We start from the raw sequence: 18100 nt of genomic DNA, 5'->3' as shown, positions 1-18100 counted from the left end.
AAAACACTGTATAACATAGAAGAAAATCTTGGTCAAGAGTGTTACTCAGTTAAATGACTATTATTAAAGGAATGAACAATTGCTTCATAACTTTATTGACAGTTAATTTGATCTCCATGGGAAGAATAAAGACAGACCAGGATATAAAAAAGTGGACATAGGGGGAGAGAAATGGGGACCAAGACATGAGAAAGGGTATCAATGTATGTGAAGTAATGCACCCTTTATCTGATGAATATAATGTAATCCTTCTATTACAATAAAAAAATATATGGAAAAAAAGGTGACATAGCTGAGTTTGGTGGCTCATGCCTGTAATCCCAGCTATTCAGGAGGCTGAGACCTGAGGATCAAGGTTCAAAGCCAGCCCAGGCACAAAAGACGGGAGACTCTTACCCAGTTAACCTTTACAAAACAGGAAGTGGGGTTTGGCTCAAGGGTAGAGCAGTAGCCTTGAGCTGAAGAGCTCAGGCTGAGTTCAAGCCCCATGACTGACAAACAAAACAAAACAAAAAAACTTGGACAAAGACAAAATGTTTTAGGTAAGACAGGAAGGAGTTGCTGCTGAGCATTCAAGTTAGTTGAAGCTTAGGATATTGAAGAAACTTTGTGACAGATGACTAGAATCTGAATGTGGTTTAAGATGGAGGCTTATCATGGAACAGAGTATTATAGAGCATTATAAACTGTAGAGTTTGAATAGTGCTCTAGTAAAATCATCTGGAATGCCAAATGCATTTGATGTAGTAGTCCCAGTCAAAGGTCTCCTCTAAAGCAACCTATGCTCTGAATCTCTTGAGAGGTTGAAGGTAAAACCTACCTGATCTAAATATTCACCTAACAGCCACAAGTTGGCAGCAGTGTGTCAATAAATGGACTAGGCAGGAGTAGTTCCTTGGGCTGTGGTATCTTCACCTAGTAGAAAACAGAGTTGGGAGGGAGACCAATCCCTGTGAAGGAAATCCCAAAGTCCCTTAGGGGTTGGGGAATGTGAAGATCAGAGGACCACGTGGCCCAATGGGCTGAAACATAGGGATACTATGGCGTGGAGATGGTGATAAGAGACTAATCGTGAATGATCTTGAATTTTAAGTCTAGGAAAGATGGACATTATCTTAAGGGATACAGGGGTCCAGGTAAGGTTTATAAATGGAGAGAAAGTTTGCATTTTACCAAAATCATTAAGACTTCTGTGTGTGGAAAACAACAGAGAGGGACAGGAGTTTGGCTTAGTGGTAGAGTGCTTGCCTAGCATGCACAAAGACCAGGGGTTGATTCCTCAGTACCACATGCAAAGAAAAAAGCTGGAAGTGGTTCTGCGGCTCAATTGGTAGAGCTCTAGCCTTGAGAAAGCTCAAGGATAGTGCTCAGGCCTGAGTTCAAGCCAGGGCTGGCGCAAACAAAACAAACAAAAAACCACCACCAACAAAAGAAAACCCAAAAGAGAGAAAGACTACAAGCAGGAAAGTATAGTAAGAAGGATGTTGCAGTAATTTTGAGAGATTAAGAGGTCTGCACTACCCTCAAAAAGTACAATTGGATTAACAGCAAGATTTGCAGGGAATTCAAAAGCAAAATCATAGAATGAAAGGAGTTACTAAAAATGGAGTTTTACTTTGTAAAAAGACAACGGATATATTTTTCCTAGTGGTGAATTATGTTTTCTGCCTAAAACTGCACTGGAAGAACTCAGATTTCAGAAGTTCTTTGAGTCTAAATTCTAGTTCACGATCTTGACCAGATTCTGAAGTGGAAACTGAGGACCAAGGACGTTTTGTTCTCCTAATTCTGGTGGAATGACTTTTTTTTTTATGGAGAAAATACAGGCTGCCATTCAGAAGCTTCCAGGGAGATGAACCTAGTATTTCAGATACAAAATCAGAACAGTCTAAGCACTGGTGGGAGAAGCACTCCTTTTTTATTCTTTTTTTTTGGTGGGTCATGGGGCTTGAACTCGGCCTGGGCTCTGTCCCTGATCTCTTCAGCTCAAGGGAACCACTCTACACTTGAGCCAGGCCCCACTTCCCATTTTCCAGAGGTTCATTGGAGATAGGAGTCTCAGGTCCTTTTGTGCCTGGCCTAGCTTGAGCCTCAGATCTCAGCCTCCTGAGTAGCTAGGATTACAGGTGTGAGCCACCGCGCCCGGCGAACCACTCCTCTTTGGTCAGAAGCGACGGAAGTCTCCTGAAGTGGGACCCACCATCTGAGTTAACTGCACGCAGCCGCCCCAAAGCAGTCACGTCCCTCACTTCCGGAATAGACTTCCCGGAAGACAGACAATCGGATTGGATCGTCTCCAGAGGCCCGCGACTGAGAGCCCACCCCTCGCCGCAGCACTGCGGCTCTGATTGGTGGAGACCAGGTGTAGCCCCGCCTCTTTCAGTAAGTAGCGGTTGGCTGAGCCACGTCTAGGTTACTATGTTTCTGCCGAGCTCCGAGCTCCTCAGTGGGGTCAGGGGAGGATGGACGGTGGTCCTTGGCTGTGGGCGGTCGAGCCTGATCCCCAGAGCTACGCAGGGGCGCGCTGCGGTGCGTACGGACGGGGCGCCGTGCACCGGAAGCGGTGCTTTCCGGAGCATTGTGGGCCGCGGCCCGGGGCGGGTCCGGGGCGGGGCCGGCCGAGCTTCCCGGCGCTCCTGCGTCATCCCGCTTCAGGGAATGGCGGGGCGGGGGTGGGAGTGGCGGCGTGCGTGCCGGCCCTGTTCCGGAGCGAGCTGCGCGGTGGGCCTGTGGGTCGCCGCTAAGCGCGCCTTTTTGCCTTTCGGGGCCTTAGGCGCCACGGAACGGGCCGAGTCCCTTGGCGCCCTGCGCCTCGCCTCCCATCCGCCCGGTTTCGGGCGCTTCTCTCCCCCCTCCCCAGCGTGCGAACAGTGGCTAAAGCGCCATTACTCGAGTAGCGTCCTGAGTGCGCCCCGTCCTTCATCAGCTAGCTAACCGCCTGGCTCCAGGCTCAGACCAGGCACGCCCTCAACCTCACCCGTCTCATCTGTGAGTGGGGAGGGCTAATTCCTGCGCGCCTCTACCCTGCACACACATCCGCAGATGTACTGAGCCCCGCGCGCTCCTTCTTATGCCAGTGCAGTTTGGCATGTGTGCGGTGAAGGTACATTCCCCCCAGGTTTCGTCGGTTCAGCCTCTAGAGACATAGCCCTGGTGCTTAATTTTAACTTACTTCTGAGTGCCTGGTTTATGTATGCCAAGAAACCAGAGAAAGGAAATCCGCCTCTTTGAATGACATTTGGATGGGTACTTGTGGGAAGGATTGAAGGGTAGTGACATACTGCCATTCTCGGAGGGGGGCTCAGGTCTTCCAGAGGCAGTTCCAAAAACAAGGAAAGTCCTAGCGGGTTTTTTTGTTTGTTGGAGGTGCTTACGCCAGGACTCTTCCGTGCTGCTATGGTGTCCTGGAATAGCTTTCGGGGGGATACCTCTGGAGAAGGGGGATTAATAGGCGAGCTGCCTTGGATATTCACTGGGCCCAAAGATCATAGTTCATTTTGTTTGGGGGAAGCTGAATCCTGGAGAAGGAATTATGCAGTGTAATTGTCAGAAGCAGAGGAATTGGTTTGTTGTTGATTTTGGTTTGGGGCTTCAGGTACATAGCCTCTTTGAACCTGTCAAGTGAAGATCAGCTACTTACTGCATATTCCAGACAGTGTCCTCCCCTGGCATGATCACTTGGCAGCTTATTGGTTTTGTTTTTTAATGCTAGTACTGGAGTTTGAACTCTACCACTTGAGCCACAGCTCCACTTGCTGCTTTTTGCTAATAAGTCACACAGAACCCTCCTCCTCACCTACCCCACCCCACCTTTGAGATGGATCTTCAGGTCTCAAGCCTCTTAATAGCTAGGAGTACAGGTGCAAACCACCAGTACTGGGCTAGTTTTCTGAACATCAACTCTTGGCCTTGGATGCCAAGTTGAAGACTTCCGGTTTTTCTCTAGATAATAAGATGTCATGGGTTCTAAATGAATAGGTACAGATCAGAGGTGTTTGAAAGAACAGGATCCTGAACCAAAATTTCTTCAGGCCATTGCATTGGTTATAACTTGTTTTTCTCTCACTTCTTCCACCCAAACTTCCCTGCCTTAATCCACAAGCATTTCAAAACCATATTTCTAAAAACCAGCCATTTATATCTGTTTAGGTAAGTTACAGAAGGAGTGTGTTGGTGTATTTACAAGTTGGTTTATCCAGATAGACTATAACTTAGTGTCTGTATTTAATATTGACAACCAAAAATATATATAAATATCTTCCATCTATACATAGCAGGGCAGGAATGTCCACGTCTTCTTCAGCAGTGAGTTCTCAGCCTCCTACGGCCCTTCTCTCATGGTGATCCTCTGGCCATCAGTGCACAGGAGACTAGAAGTTGACAGCCCAGTCTATCCCTTCCCCTCTCCTCCCTGCACTCCAGTGCTTCCAACTGGTCTTAGGCAAGGAAAGATTAATTTGAGTGGTGGGGTAGGAAGAGATAGGAATGGGCAAATCCTAAAATGGAGCCTGACTCCTAGGGCAAGGAAATCCAGGCCTGCAGAAAGAGGCGACTGTTCTACCTCTAGGGGTAGAAGCTTTGTAGTTCATAGTTGGATTAGTGTGTCCTTGGTCATAGGTCCAGCCCTACAGACTATCTTGGCGAAGAAGGCATTGTGTCTGGACAGGGCTTGGTCCCCACCCTGAGGCACTGGGCCATTCAGGTGAAGCCTGGGTTGTGGAAACAGGAGATTGGCTGATAAAAAAATAATAACAAAATCAGTAATAAAAAAAAGTTATAAAACCTGTTGCCCTTCTAATAGATCTGAGCAACAGTTGCTTTAGTTAAAATCCTGGAGCCATTAAAGTCCTGAATATTCTCTGGATAGCATTGCTGGCTGAAGAAACAAGCCACAAGCCCGGCTGGGTTGACATCTCAGTTTGGAAGTCTCATCCAGCTGCCTGTGCTCCAGAAATATCCTTGGGGCTGCTGGGAATAGGCCGGGCAGGTGGTATGGGGCACCTCACACTTGGGAATCAGCCCCCAGAGGGTGGAACAACTCTTCGGGTGTCTTGTCACTTTGGCTGGCTCCCCCCTGCCGGAAGCCAGAAGCAATCTCATCAAAGGTGCGGCCTTTAGTCTCAGGAACTTTGAAGTAGGTGAAGATGAAGAACAGAATCAGGAGCACAGTGAAGATGATAAAGACGTAGGGACCACACAGTTGCTGGAAAAAACAAAACAAAACAAATGGTTGGAATCATGCCCTTACATATACGTTCTACTTAAAGCACTCTGGATAAGTCACTTTATATATGGGCATTTGTTATGAAACACTATCCAAGGATCACCCAGGATGCTGTGATGATTAAGTGAAATTGTTTACAGCTAGCCTGTGTCAGGCAGACTCCAGGAGTGCCATTCAAAGGTAAGGGAAGAACCTAGAGTTGAGGTCAGTGTTCTTAGCTAGGTAACCTGGCTTCTTTCTGAGCCTCAGTTTTCTCTTTGGCATGACTCCTAATGAGAATGCCGAGAGAACATGTTGCACAGTGGGGTCCTATATGCAGGTAAGAGACAGTACAGATAGAGACAATGGGGGTTCTCACCTCTACATATTGGAAGCACATGCCCACAATGAAATTTGAGGTCCAGTTGGAGAAGCCAGCCACTGCAAACGCAGCTGGGCGGGGACCCTGACTGAAGAGCTCAGCCACAATGAACCATGGGATGGGGCCCGGGCCCACTTCAAAGAAAGCCACAAAGCCAAAGATGGCCACGATGCTCAGATAGGACATCCAGGGCAGCTGCTCCTGTAGAGGAAGATGAGGGGAGGGTTAGGCTTCAGTGTGATAGTATGAGAGGAAATCCAAGCTGCAGGAGCCCCCTATACTTTGGGCTAAGAGGCAGGTGGCCTGGGGTTGGTCCTGGATTTGCTGTGTGCTATAGATGTACTGTGCTACATCTCAGTTTCTTTTTCTTTTGGTCATGGGGCTTGGGCACTGACCCTGAGCTCTTTAGCTCAAGACTACTGCCCTATTCCTTGAGCCATAGCTCAACTTCCCTTCTTCTAATGGTTAATTGGAGGTAAGAGTCTCACAGACTTTAGTGCCTGGGCTGGCTTTGAACCACAATCCTCAGATCTCAGCCTCTTGAATAGCTAGGATTACAGGCATGAGCCACTGTGCCTGCTCATCTCAGTTTCTTCACATGAAGGATGTCCCTTAGGACAACTGAAAGCCCGAGCCCTCCCTTCTGGGAGTAGTGTGCATGCAGGAGGAGCTAAGCAAGTCCCCGAGGTTTCCTATAGAAGAACATTTGAGGAAAGATGGTGTGTATTTTCATGTTACTAGGCATATAAGGTGTCCAGCTCAGGCTGGCAAAGAATAGACATATGATTTTGTATCTAAGCATTTTCCTTGAAAAGGACATGGCAGAAAGTCAAGGACTTTGCTTTTGATCTCAGATTTGCTAGTCACTTGCTCCATGCTCACTGTCTAGGCAACCAGTAGACTTTCCAGGGTACCTTCCCTATGTAGGTGTTTGTTTCTATGTGTGAAGGCATGGTCATAATTCACAGTGGTCAGTCACAGGCTTGGGGCCAGCAGACCCCAGGTAGTACTGGGCTTTGGCCTTTATGAGAGCTTCTCCCTGAAAGGGGAATATAGGTTGAACATCCCTAATTTAATCTAACATGCTCCTAAATGAATAAATACTCCCAAACTGCAGTTTTCTGAATGCTGATGATATGAATGCACAAGTGGAAAATTTTACTGCTCATGTAACAGGCTACAGTCCAAATGAATACACATGGAAAGTACACATGAAACAAGTGGAGTTTATGTTTAGATTTGTGTCCTATCTGTAAGATACTCTACTATGGACATGCAATTCAAAGTACTGTGCGGTCTGAGCATTTCAAACAAGGTATACCTACATAGAGGAGCTGTATCTCCAAATGAGGAGAATGGCATGAGAAAAGTATGCTGCTGGACTTCTGTGGCAGGGAGGATAATATTTTATTTGGTTGTGATAAAAAGGAAGATACAGCTAACTGCTCTGAAGGGTTGATACTGGCAAGGCTGTTCCCTGGAAAGATAAGATCCTTCAGGGTCTGGGGTTTGTGGTACTGTGCCAGGAAACCACCAAAAATTCAAGATGGGATGTGAATGGATAGAAGAAAAAACCTAAAGAGCCCAAGGTCCAGTCTTAGCCCAGGGTATAAGAGCCAGGGACAGCCTTGCCCACAGTAGCCTTGCCAGGCTAGGGCTGGCAAAGGACTTTAGGAATCCAAGCTAGAGTCGACTTTCCAGACCCCCACCCACTTTGCCTCAGTCTCTGGAGTGTGGCTACTTACCAGCAATGCCAGGGCAATGGTCATGAGCACGGCACAGCCTGCCATGCCAGCCAGGCCTATAAGGTGCAGGGTCCGACGGCCAGCTCTCTCCACCACGAAGAGCTGTGGGCAAGGAGAGTGTCAGTGTCAGAGGCATCCTGCCTAGTTCCTAATGGAACCCATCTACTCAGGCTAGCTTTAATAGCTGGGAAACAGCATTGCATCCTCCCTGGGGCTCAGACAGCTGAGGGGCCAAAGATGGCTCCAGAGCCCAAGAACAGTACAGGAGTTGAGAGCTGATGGTGGCCTCGGAGACCACACGGCTGAGTATCCTAGCTGTGGCCTAAGACAGCATTTGCCATTTCATATCCATGTCAGCTGTCAATGTGAGAAACGAATCTCCCAAGTTGTTGAGGGTGAAAGAAGAAGGCTTAGGGAGCGCACGGGACACACATCTGGCTCCCCGCCAATGTTGTCATTGTGTCATAAGGCATCAAGGCCTCAAGCTGGCTGCCGGCTGCCGAGGGACCACAAGCAGACACTCACCGAAACGACAGTAAAGGCCGTGTTGACAATGCCAGCGCCGATGGTGGCATACACAGGCTGCTGCACTCCCGCCTTCTCGAAGATGCTCGTGGAGTAATAGAACACCTGCCACACAGAGATATTGTTGAGGCCTGGTTAGGTACTGTGGCCTTCCCCTGCCTCTGTACCAGTGTGGGTGGGAATAGGGTGAGGGAAGAAGATGACAGAGGCTTCTCAGGTAGACACATGGACATGGCACGATTCCCCTTATGCACTTGGGTTTGAAGGGGAAACCTCTCCTTTGGCTGAGGCTTGCTTGGGACCTGATCACAGTGGATACTTGAGCCTGAGCCTGGCTGGGGCCACAGGAAGGGGTGGGTGGGGGCACTCACAGCATTGATGCCCGACAGCTGCTGGGACAGCTGCAGCACCACAGCGATGAGGATGGGCTGGCGGTAGGCGGGTGAGCGGAACAGCTCCAGGATGGTGACCTTCTTCTCCCGCATCATCTGTCGGCTCTCCTCCTTCATCTCCTGCAGGTCACGGGTCACATCAGCTGTCCCGCGCAGCTTCTTCAGCACTGGTGAGACCAAAGGGAAGGTGGGTTGGCTGAGAGTGGGAAGAGGGCCAGGGCTCAGGGTACAGGGAGGAGGGCAGGGCCTGGCCCGTACCACTCTTGGCCCGGTTCTCTTCGTTGCGGTTGATGAGCAGGAAGCGGGGACTCTCGGGGCAGAAGGGCAGCAGGATGCACTGCAGCAGGGCTGGGATGAAGATGGCACTCAGCAGCAGGGGCCACAGATCCTCGTTACCCATGATGGAGTCCAGGCCGAAAACCTGGGGGAACCAGGGGCTGTGAGCGCCCCTGCCCCGGGCCCTCCTCCCAGGCCATCCCACCTTTCCCACAGGGAAAGAGCACCAGTCATAAAGGCTCTTCTGCTAATGTGAGACTTGGTCTCTTGAACCTCAGGTTCCTCGTCTATAACATGGGAAAGTCAGACCTACATTACTGAGAGGACAAATGATGAGGGTATGGGGGCAATTAGATGGGGTGGAGGAAACTTCTGGAGAGAGGTACAGTACATGTGAAAACCTGGAGGCAGGAAGAGAGACTGTCATTTTTTTTTTCCCCAGTCCTGGGCTTGAGCTCAGGGCCTGAGCACTGTCCTTGGACTTTCTCAAGGCTAGAGCTCTACCACTTGAGCCTCAGCACCATTTCCAGCTTTTTTTCTATGTATGTGGTACCGAGGAATTGAACCCAGGCCTTTGTGCATGCTAGACAAGCACTCTACCACTAGGCCAAACTCCCGGCCTCGAGAGACTGTCATTTTGATGGCCCAGTGGAACTGCCTGTGGCTACAGATCCAGAGTGAGATGAAAGAGAATGAGAAGGACCAAGCGATCTTGTTCTTTGGCTAGGATGCATGTTCTCTGGGACCTGCCTGCCATTATCTTATCTTGAAGGGGCTTCAGATGACTGGTTAAGAGCTCTGCTGAACTATAGATGAAGGCCACTGGAGACAGGCCACTGAGACAGAGCAAGGACCATGCCAGGCAGGCAGATCTAAACTTACCTGGGCGATGAGGATGCCAACGACGATGCCCAGCTGATGCAGGGTGCCCAGGGCCCCACGAAGAGCTGTAGGTGACACCTCCCCGACATACATGGGCACGAAGCCTGTGGTCAGGCCACAGTATACACCAATGATGAAGCGGCCCAAGATCAGCATCTCAAAGGACTTGCCCAGTTTCGAGAAGCCCATGAGCACAGCAGACAGGAAGGCTAGCAGGTTCATCATGAGCATGGAGTTCCGCCTAGGGGTGAATCACAGGTCAGGGAGGTCCCTGGATCCCCCGATTCTCTAAGGGGTGAGCCATAAGTAATAAATATCGTACCACAAGCAGGAAAGTGGCCCTCACCATCCACCCCATCAGGGCCTTCAGAGCAGGAGGGGATGGATTCCCCTAGGACACAGCCAGCACACCACTGCTTACCGGCCAAAACGGTTAACAAAGAGGCCCACAGAGAAAGAGCCGATCATGCCTCCAACTGAGAAGATGGCCACAGAGAGGGACCAGAGTGTGGTGAGTGTAGCCGGCAAGATGGGCTCCCCATAGCGATGGACCCATGTCTGGTTGTAGAACTCTTCAATCACCTACAGGAGAAAAGCATCCTGTGTGAGTTTTTAAGACACATGCCTCTGCCCCAAAAGATCATGGCCTAAGATGCCCAGCTATTCAGAAACCTTTTTCCATCTCCCCTTTTCTTGGTTGGATCTAGGTAGTTCAGCCTGGCCTTGAACTCAAGACCCTTCTGCTGTAGCCCAGTGAGTGTGGGGATTTCAAATGTCCACACATGACTGACTTCCCTCCCTTTTTGTGACTCAGTTTCTTCAGGTGAGAAATGAGGGCTGGACTTGAGCCAGCTTTCACTCTTTCCCCTAGGTATAATTTCACATTTAAAAACATAACTTGCTGTACAGGAGGTAACAAGCAAATGATAATGGGACAAGTTAGGAACACAGCACACAGTACAGGGTGTAGGAAGAAACGGCTTTTCCCAACTTGTCCCTTTTCTGATAGTGGTACCCTAAAGCCCCAGGATCCTGCCTCTAGGTCCTCTGCCCCCTGCCCCTTGTGGGAGGAAATACAGCTGGACAGAGAGTCTGCCATTCTGTGGGAAATGCACACCCTCACTTTGCACATTAGAGCCTCACAGTTTCTGCCAGGCTGGCTATTAGCACTACGCTGAAGACTTGTGGCCACCTCCCCTCTTCAGGTGTCTAGCCAGGAGGCTTAGTGACAGGCACTGGACAAGGAAGCAGTTCCAGGAACTGAAATACCTATCCTGGTCTAGACCCATCTACTTGCCCTGCACCCCTCCTCCCCCCCAGTCCCAGGGAGGGCTTGGCATGTTGCCCAGGATGTGGTCAGGACAGGCAGCACTGGTTTTCAGCACACTCACCACACACTGGTATCACTGACACACACCCAGAGCCACAGGATTGGCTAGACCTACCCAGCACACATGGAGCGAGTCCCAGCCCCACGTGCAGAGAAACAGCTTTCCGTGCACACATCCCGTCTCACACAGATACGTGGATTTGCTCACTAGTCTGAAGGTTCTAGGTATGCCCACTGCCCTTACACTTTACAACCCATCCAGATATCCCCACTGGACGTTCCTGCACACCAGGCAGCACGCATCTTTGTTTCCCTCATCATCCCTACCCTCCCATCCTGCTGCAAGCCAAAAGGGCCTAGCAGAAGAAAATCTAATGTGGAGACACACATACCAAAAGTCAAGGAAGTCCTTAGAATGCTCAGTGATTGTGCTGAGTCCTAGGCCTCTAGCTTTTTCTTTTCTTTCTTTCTTTTTTTTTTTTTTTTGGTGGGTCATGAGGCTTGAACGTGGCCTGGGCACTGTCCCTGAGCTCTTCAGCTCAAGGCTACCACCCCACCCCTGGGCCTGGATGTTGTCCCTGAGCTCTTCAGCTCAAGGCTACTGTTCTTCCTTTGAGCCAGGCCCCACTTCCCATTTTCTAGAGATTAATTGGAGATAAAGTCTCAGGTCCTTTTGTGCCTGGGCTGGCCTTGAACCTTGATCCTTAGATCTCAGCCTCCTGTGTAGCTAGGATTACAGGCGTGAGCCACCTGTGCCTGGCCACCTCTAGCATTTTTATTCTTGCCCTGTTGTCATATAGGTGACGTGTTCCAAGTCTAGAGACACCTCAGGTCAGGCTGTTAGGGGATTAGGGGAGAGTGCCTAAGGACAGGCACCCTTAAGCATTCTGTCTACTAAAGGGAAGCCAGACAAAGCCGTGGTCAGGACCCTGAATTCTGAATCTGAATCCAATCAAATTTAGATCCCAGTCTTGTTCCTTATTTCTAGTGTGACCATGCACATTTCTCCAACTCTGGGTTTCAACTGCCTCATCTCTAAAAGGGCAATATTAGTAACAGGCATGCATCACTTAACAGTGGGGATACATCCTGAGAGATGTTATTAGGTGATTCCATTGTGCAAACATCACAGAGTGCACTTTAAACACAGACCTATGCAGTTTAGATCAGTCAGACACATGGCCTCTTGGTACAATCAAGAGACATGGTAAACACAAGAAGTGTGAGGCTGCTGTTGGTAGAGCACAGCAGACTTTTTTTATAATAGAAGAAATGAAATCTAAAATAGTGATAACCAGGAACTGAGGGTGCTCGTGCCTGTAATCCTAGCTACTCAGGAGAGGCTGGCAACTGAGGACCATGGTTGGAAGCCAACCCCGGCAGGAAGTCTATGAGACTTTTATCTCTCCAATTAACCCCAAAAGCCAGAAATGGAAGTGTGGCTCAAGTAGTAGTGTGCCAGCCTTGAGCTCAGGGACAGCACCCAGGCCCTGATAATGATTAAAAAAAACAAAAATAACCCCCCCCAAACTATGAACATTAATAAACTATCATTATCATACTTAGAGTACTGGCTATTGTACACACTTGTATGAGGTGTGTGTGTGTGTGTGTTGCCAGTCCTGGGGCTTAGCTCACTGTCCTTGGGCTTTCTCATGGCTGGTACTCTACCACTTAAACCACAGCACAACACCACTTCTGCCTTTTCTTTTCTTTTCTTTTGCCAGTCCTGGGTGTGAGCTCAGGGCCTGAGCACTGTCCTTGGATTTTCTCAAAGAGAGAGCTCTACCACTTGAGCCTCAGCACCATTTCCAGATTTTTTCTATGTATGTGGTACCGAGGAATCGAACCTGGGTCTTCATGGATGCTAGGCAAACACTACCACTAGGCCAAACTCCCAGCCCTGTATGAGTTATTATTTTTTTGTCAGTCCTGGGCCTTGAACTCAGGGCCTGGGCACTGTCCTTGGGATTTCTCAGGGCTAGAGCTCTACCACCTGAGCCACAGCACCATTTCTGGTTTTTTTTCTATGTATGTGGTACTGAGGAATCGAACCAGGGTCTTCGTGCATGCTAGGCAAGCACTCTACCACTAGGCCACACTTCTGGCCCCTGACTTATTTTTATATAACTGGTAGCCCAGTAGATTTGGTGACACCAGCATCCTCAGACATAAATATTGAGTGTGCCATGAGGTCATGTTGTTGCTAGGCCATAGGAAATTGTTTTGCTTTGTTTGGGGACCCTGGCATATGGTAGCCCTACACCCCAGCTCCATTATATTATATTATATGACCAGAACTGTGCATTTATTAGTTTATCATCAACTGATGAAATGTCACTATGTGGCACATGACAGGATCTGCTTCAGTGATTGTTAATGGGGAACTTGGAAAATACCCTTACCGTGCTTCTATAGTTTGGGGTACACTAAAGGCACCCCACTACCCACTGGTACCAGCCCCACAAGGCAGTACAGACTATCAATGAAGACTAACCTAGCCTTCTTGCCATGATAGGAAATTTAAGCTCCTTCTGGGTATTAAGCTGTCTCCCTCTGCTGTGTTCTACTTTCTATCTATTTACTCTCAGTGTATGGGCTGAACCTTTGCTCCGTATCCCCATCCTCCCTGCTTGGGATGCTATTACTCCTGCCCCTGAGATCCAGCCTCAAGCTTCCCAGAGTACCAGGAACTAGACAGGGACTAGAACCACTGGCGGACACACCTGCGAAAGGATGAATTGTTGAGCAAAAGATCTTAGGCTCTTCTAGATGCACTTGGTTCTGTGGAAGGCAGAGACTAGACATGATTTTGACAAAACAAAGTACTTACATTTTTCAGGGGACAAAACTAACTCTAGAGGAGGGCTGCTGGGAAGAGTAGTGCCACATTTATCAGACTCCACAGAACAAACTGTTCTGGATAAGGGAGCTGAAAAGATAGTGTCTCTCAGCTCTCTGAAGGCCTGAATTTCCCTGATCTACCCTCAATAACCAGACCTACAAGCATGGTTCTAGGCTGATGGTATTCTTCAGCTCTCTTTGGGGATAAGGAGATAGGTTTGTGGGCTGACTGCTCCTGACGGCTTTGCTTTCATTTTTGTTGGTACTAGAGTTTAAATTCAGAGGCTTGCACTTGGGTGGTTTGCTTGCTTGCTTGGCACGCTACTACTTGAGCTGCTTTTCCAGCCCTGCTTCTTGCTGGTTACTTTGGAGATGGAATCTTAAGAACTTTTCTGCCTTGGTTGGCTCCAAACTGCTAACCTGGATCTGAGCCTCCTGAGATTGTAGGTGTATGAGCCACCAGCACCCAACTTGGTTTTTTTCTTTTTTTCTTTGGTCTGGCAATGCTGTAACCCGGGCTGGCCTTGAATTTAATATCCTCCTACCTCAGCCTCCTGGAGTGTGAGGATTGCAAGTGTGTGTGAGCCACCATGTGTTCACTTTTGCCTGGTGTATTCCACAGATCTCAGCATTTCCTCTACTTTGGGAGGTTCAAGGGCTCTCTCCCCCTTTAAAATGGCATCAAGTCAACAAATGGAGCTTGTCTAGTAACCTGACTGGTCTCGCTATCTTTCCCTGGATCCTCTACCTCAGTATGCCCAGATCTTCTATGCTATCCCTAGCAGGATTCCCTGGCCCACATCACAGAGGCAGTTACTTTCTGTTAGCCTTCCTTTTTCCTCGATGTTTCTGTAGGGACAAAAGGGCTCAGCAGTCAATTTTCCCTTCTTTCCTCAGGAGGAAAGGACCAGCTTGTCCAGCTCACTCCCTCAGCCTGGCCTTGACCCCCATTCCCAGCATCTCCTCCCTTTCAGTTGGAGCTGGCTCTTGTGTCTCCCTGCCCCTGGTTCAGCCCAGAGCTTATGTCTCCATAGCAGTTCAGCCATACCCAGAGTCAACCGGGAGTTCAGAACCAGATGTTTCAGGTGGGGTTGGATAGATAGTCCCACCACCCATTGTGTCCTCTGGGGCCTTTCTCTGGGACTGTGGGGGAAGAGACCCAGGTTGGAGCTAGAAACTGGGCCCTAACTGGCAACAGAGAGCTACACCACTCAGGCTGTTTCCCTGGAGGAATCCCGATATGGCCCATATTCAAACCAAGGCCAAGACCCTGCCCTGCCCACAGCAGCCTCCTCCCTGGTCCACAGTGTCCAGAGTATCCTGTACAGAGGCAGGAGTCTTCATCTCACGGGGGCAGCCCTGTGCAGAGCCCTTCCCAGCCCTCAGGATGAAGTGTCTCCTCCCCCACAGTGACTCATGTGCTCTTCCTCTGGCAGACACGGCGACACTCCCACAGGACCAAGACACCGGAAGCGTCCATGCATTTTGCTTGAGCTTCTTTCCATTACACATAGTCACCCTGCAGTGAATGCAGGCCCTCCTCTAGAAAGCCCTCCTTCTTGTCACCATGCTGTTCGCATGGGGGCCATTTGCTTCCCCTCCACCCCAAAGGACAACTGCTCATGTGCAGAGACCATTTTTTGCTGTTACACTGGCATATGCTTCATCCTACAGAGTTTACAACTCAATACCAAAGATTTCTACAGTTAAAACAAACTACAACAAAGAACAGGGCCGAAGAGGAGACACCTTGCTGGATGGGGCCAAGGACCTTCTCTGGTCCACTTGTCTTTGTCTATAAGCTGAGGTACCATGCACTTGCTCTACACTAAACTTGAACTCAGATGGCTTGAGTCTTCAGTGTCATTGGTGCCCAGCTCAGAGCTGGAAAGTTCCAAGGGGCTTCAGAAGTGATGGGGCTGTGAGAGGATATGATGGTGTAATGGGATTAAGAAACTGTGTGGGGAACTCTTGTGATGCTGGTAAATGACTGAGCTTGAGTCAGCTCTGAACTCAGAGCATAAGGGACGCGGTTGGTGGCAGCTGTGGGTGTGTGAATGGCTGCTCAGGTGCCAGGCTTCTGTAGAGTTCAGAGGCACAGATGAGCCTGACTCTCTACACTCAGGTCCCAGCTCTGCCCCTTAACTACCCGTGTGTCCTTAGTTTAGCTGCTTAACATCTTTGTACCCTAATTTCTTATAGAACGTTTATAGTACCCCCTAATGGAGTTATTATGAGTAACAATTGAATTACCATTCTGAAAGCTTTTAGATCCATGTCTGGCATGATAAAAGTCTGTGGTAATGGGAGAAAGAGAGGGAGAAAAATCCAGGACTCTTTAGATCCTGGCAGAGTTCAAGGAGAGGCTGCCTGGGGGCTTGGGTTGAAAGGCAGGTCTTGCCTTCATTATTTATTTATTTTTGCCAGACCTGGGGCTTGAACTCAGGGCCTGAACACTGTCCTTGAGCTTTCTTTCTTGAGCTTTCTGAACGTTCTACCACTTGAGCCACAACACCCTTTCCAGCTTTTTCTATGTGGTACTGAGGAATCAAACCTGGGTCTTCATGCATGAGAGGCAAGCACTCTACCACTAGGCCAAACTCCCAGCTTAGGTCTTGCCTTTAGAAAGCTCTGTTCAGTTCATTTCAGTCACCAAGCCAGTTCATTTCTGGCAAGCCTTACCTCTATGGACTGGGGTCCTCCCTTGTCAAACAAGGAGGGCTGTGCCACTTGCCTCATTCCCAGACATGCTGGACACTGCCCCTTGATGAGGACTTGATTTCTCAATGGCCTGTTGTCATTTCTGGAGGACAGGCAGTATGGAGGTACCCCAGCAGAAGGGCCAGGATGCCCTTCTCTATTTGGGAAGATGGTCTTAGCCTGACTGCCTTTTATTTAAGGCTGAGAAGAGGTAATTTAAGGTAGGTTCTGTGTAAACATTTAAGATAATATCATGATTAATTAACCACTTCCAAAAGGAAGCCCTTCAGGCCTGTTTTATGGCAGAAAACAACCTCCTGGTACTGAGCAGAGGAACCAGCTTCTTCAGCACTGATGGGCAAAATTTCTTCCCAGAGAGCCACAGCCAGCCCAAAGCTGCTTCCTAGGAGAAGCCCTCTGGAGCAGAGCTGGGAAACGGAGGTGCCCAGTACAGAGGGCCAGCCAACTCCCTAGCACTCTAACACTTCGCACTACTGCATCTTTGCACATGCCGTCCCTTCTGCCTGGATACCTGGCCTTCCTCCCTGTGGAACCAACTGCCCCTTGCAAGGTCTAACTGTGCAGCCAAATCCTTCACAAAGACACTCCTGTCTCTCCCTCACCCCCCAACCCAGCATTGCTCATTTCCTCCTAAGTTGCTCTCAGCTTTAAAAGCCTCTATAAATTATACAGTTGCCCTACAGTGTCCGTAGGGCATCATAAATATTTGAAAAACTGAACCTGTACTGAATCTTTTTCCTTGTCACTCCCTAAACAATAGACAAACTAGTGACACAACATTTACATAGTATTAGTATTCTAAGTAATTCAGAAATGATTCATGATTCAAAGTACATGGGAGGATGTGCATGAGTTATGTGCAAGTACTTTATGATGGTAAAAAGCAAGTGAGCATTTTGGTATGTGGGGGTTCTGGAACCAATCCCCTAGACACTTAGGGACTCCCTCATCCACTCCTGTAGTGGAAGTTCTTGGAGGGCAGGGACAGAGCCTGGGTTGGATCATGCCTGGTTCCTCAATTGAGGCAGCTCTGAGAGCTGGGAGGTGTCCTGCATATTCTCTGCTCTGTCCCTCTGCTGTAGAGGACAGTGCCTCACACAGAGTGGTCCTTGTTGAATAACAGTGTTGGCAGAATCCAATCACTGTGCCTTTGGGGATGGATGGGTCACTGTCTTGTTCTACAGGCTCAGTGCTGGATTTTCATTTCCTACTTTTACATGTTTGTATGTTAAACACTTATGATCGGCCCCTGATTGGATATAGGCCTGTATGATATGAGTCTATAAATTACAAACTAACCTCTATGCTTGGCCCGGAAACACCACTAGATTTCAGTGTGTTCCCAAGGCTGGTTTCTGAAGTGACCTTTGGACAGGTGTCCCTAAATGTTTCCATAAACTCAAGTTTACAGCCTCAGCTGGCGCTCCGTGCTGGGTCCTCCTTCTGGCTCACCATTCTTCCTGTGTCACCTGTGCTCAGCTCTTCTGACCACAGGAAGCTCTAGGGTTTGACTGGAGAACTTCCTTCTAGATTTTTTCTCAAGCACAGGTGCAGTGGCTCACCCCTGTAATCCTAGCTACTCAGGAGGCTGAGATCTGAGGATCAAGGTTCAAAGCCAGCCCAAGCACAAAAGGACCTGAGACTCTTATCTCCAATTAACCTCTAGAAAATGGGAAGTGGGGCTTGGCTCAAGGATAGGGTAGTAGCCTTGAGCTGAAGAGCTCAGGGACAGCACCCAGGGGAGTTCAAGCCCCCATGACCCACCATGGCCCTTCTGGTCAAATGTAGCCTCCTGGCTTC

General features: G+C 49.0%; 1 protein-coding gene across 1 annotated transcript in view; it reads right to left on the bottom strand.

Annotated features, from left to right (window-relative positions):
* Positions 1-4117: 4117 nt before the first annotated feature.
* Positions 4118-18100, bottom strand: part of Slc2a1 (solute carrier family 2 member 1) — a 29982-nt gene continuing 15999 nt past the window's right edge. The window contains exons 3-10 of the mRNA XM_090335057.1: positions 9827-9987; positions 9406-9646; positions 8506-8668; positions 8227-8414; positions 7856-7960; positions 7331-7432; positions 5583-5786; positions 4118-5203 (exon numbers count right to left, since the gene is read on the bottom strand). Of these exons, the coding sequence (XP_090191183.1) occupies positions 5003-5203; positions 5583-5786; positions 7331-7432; positions 7856-7960; positions 8227-8414; positions 8506-8668; positions 9406-9646; positions 9827-9987 (1365 nt within the window). The 3' untranslated portion in view covers positions 4118-5002. The remainder of the gene's footprint in view (positions 5204-5582; positions 5787-7330; positions 7433-7855; positions 7961-8226; positions 8415-8505; positions 8669-9405; positions 9647-9826; positions 9988-18100) is intronic.

Source organism: Megascapheus bottae, chromosome 6 (assembly GCF_031878675.1).
Source record: "Megascapheus bottae isolate mThoBot1 chromosome 6, mThoBot2.hap1, whole genome shotgun sequence".
Classification (NCBI taxonomy): domain Eukaryota; kingdom Metazoa; phylum Chordata; class Mammalia; order Rodentia; family Geomyidae; genus Megascapheus; species Megascapheus bottae.
The sequence above is the reverse complement of the archived record's forward strand: the minus strand, read 5'-3'. Positions and strand labels throughout refer to the sequence as shown.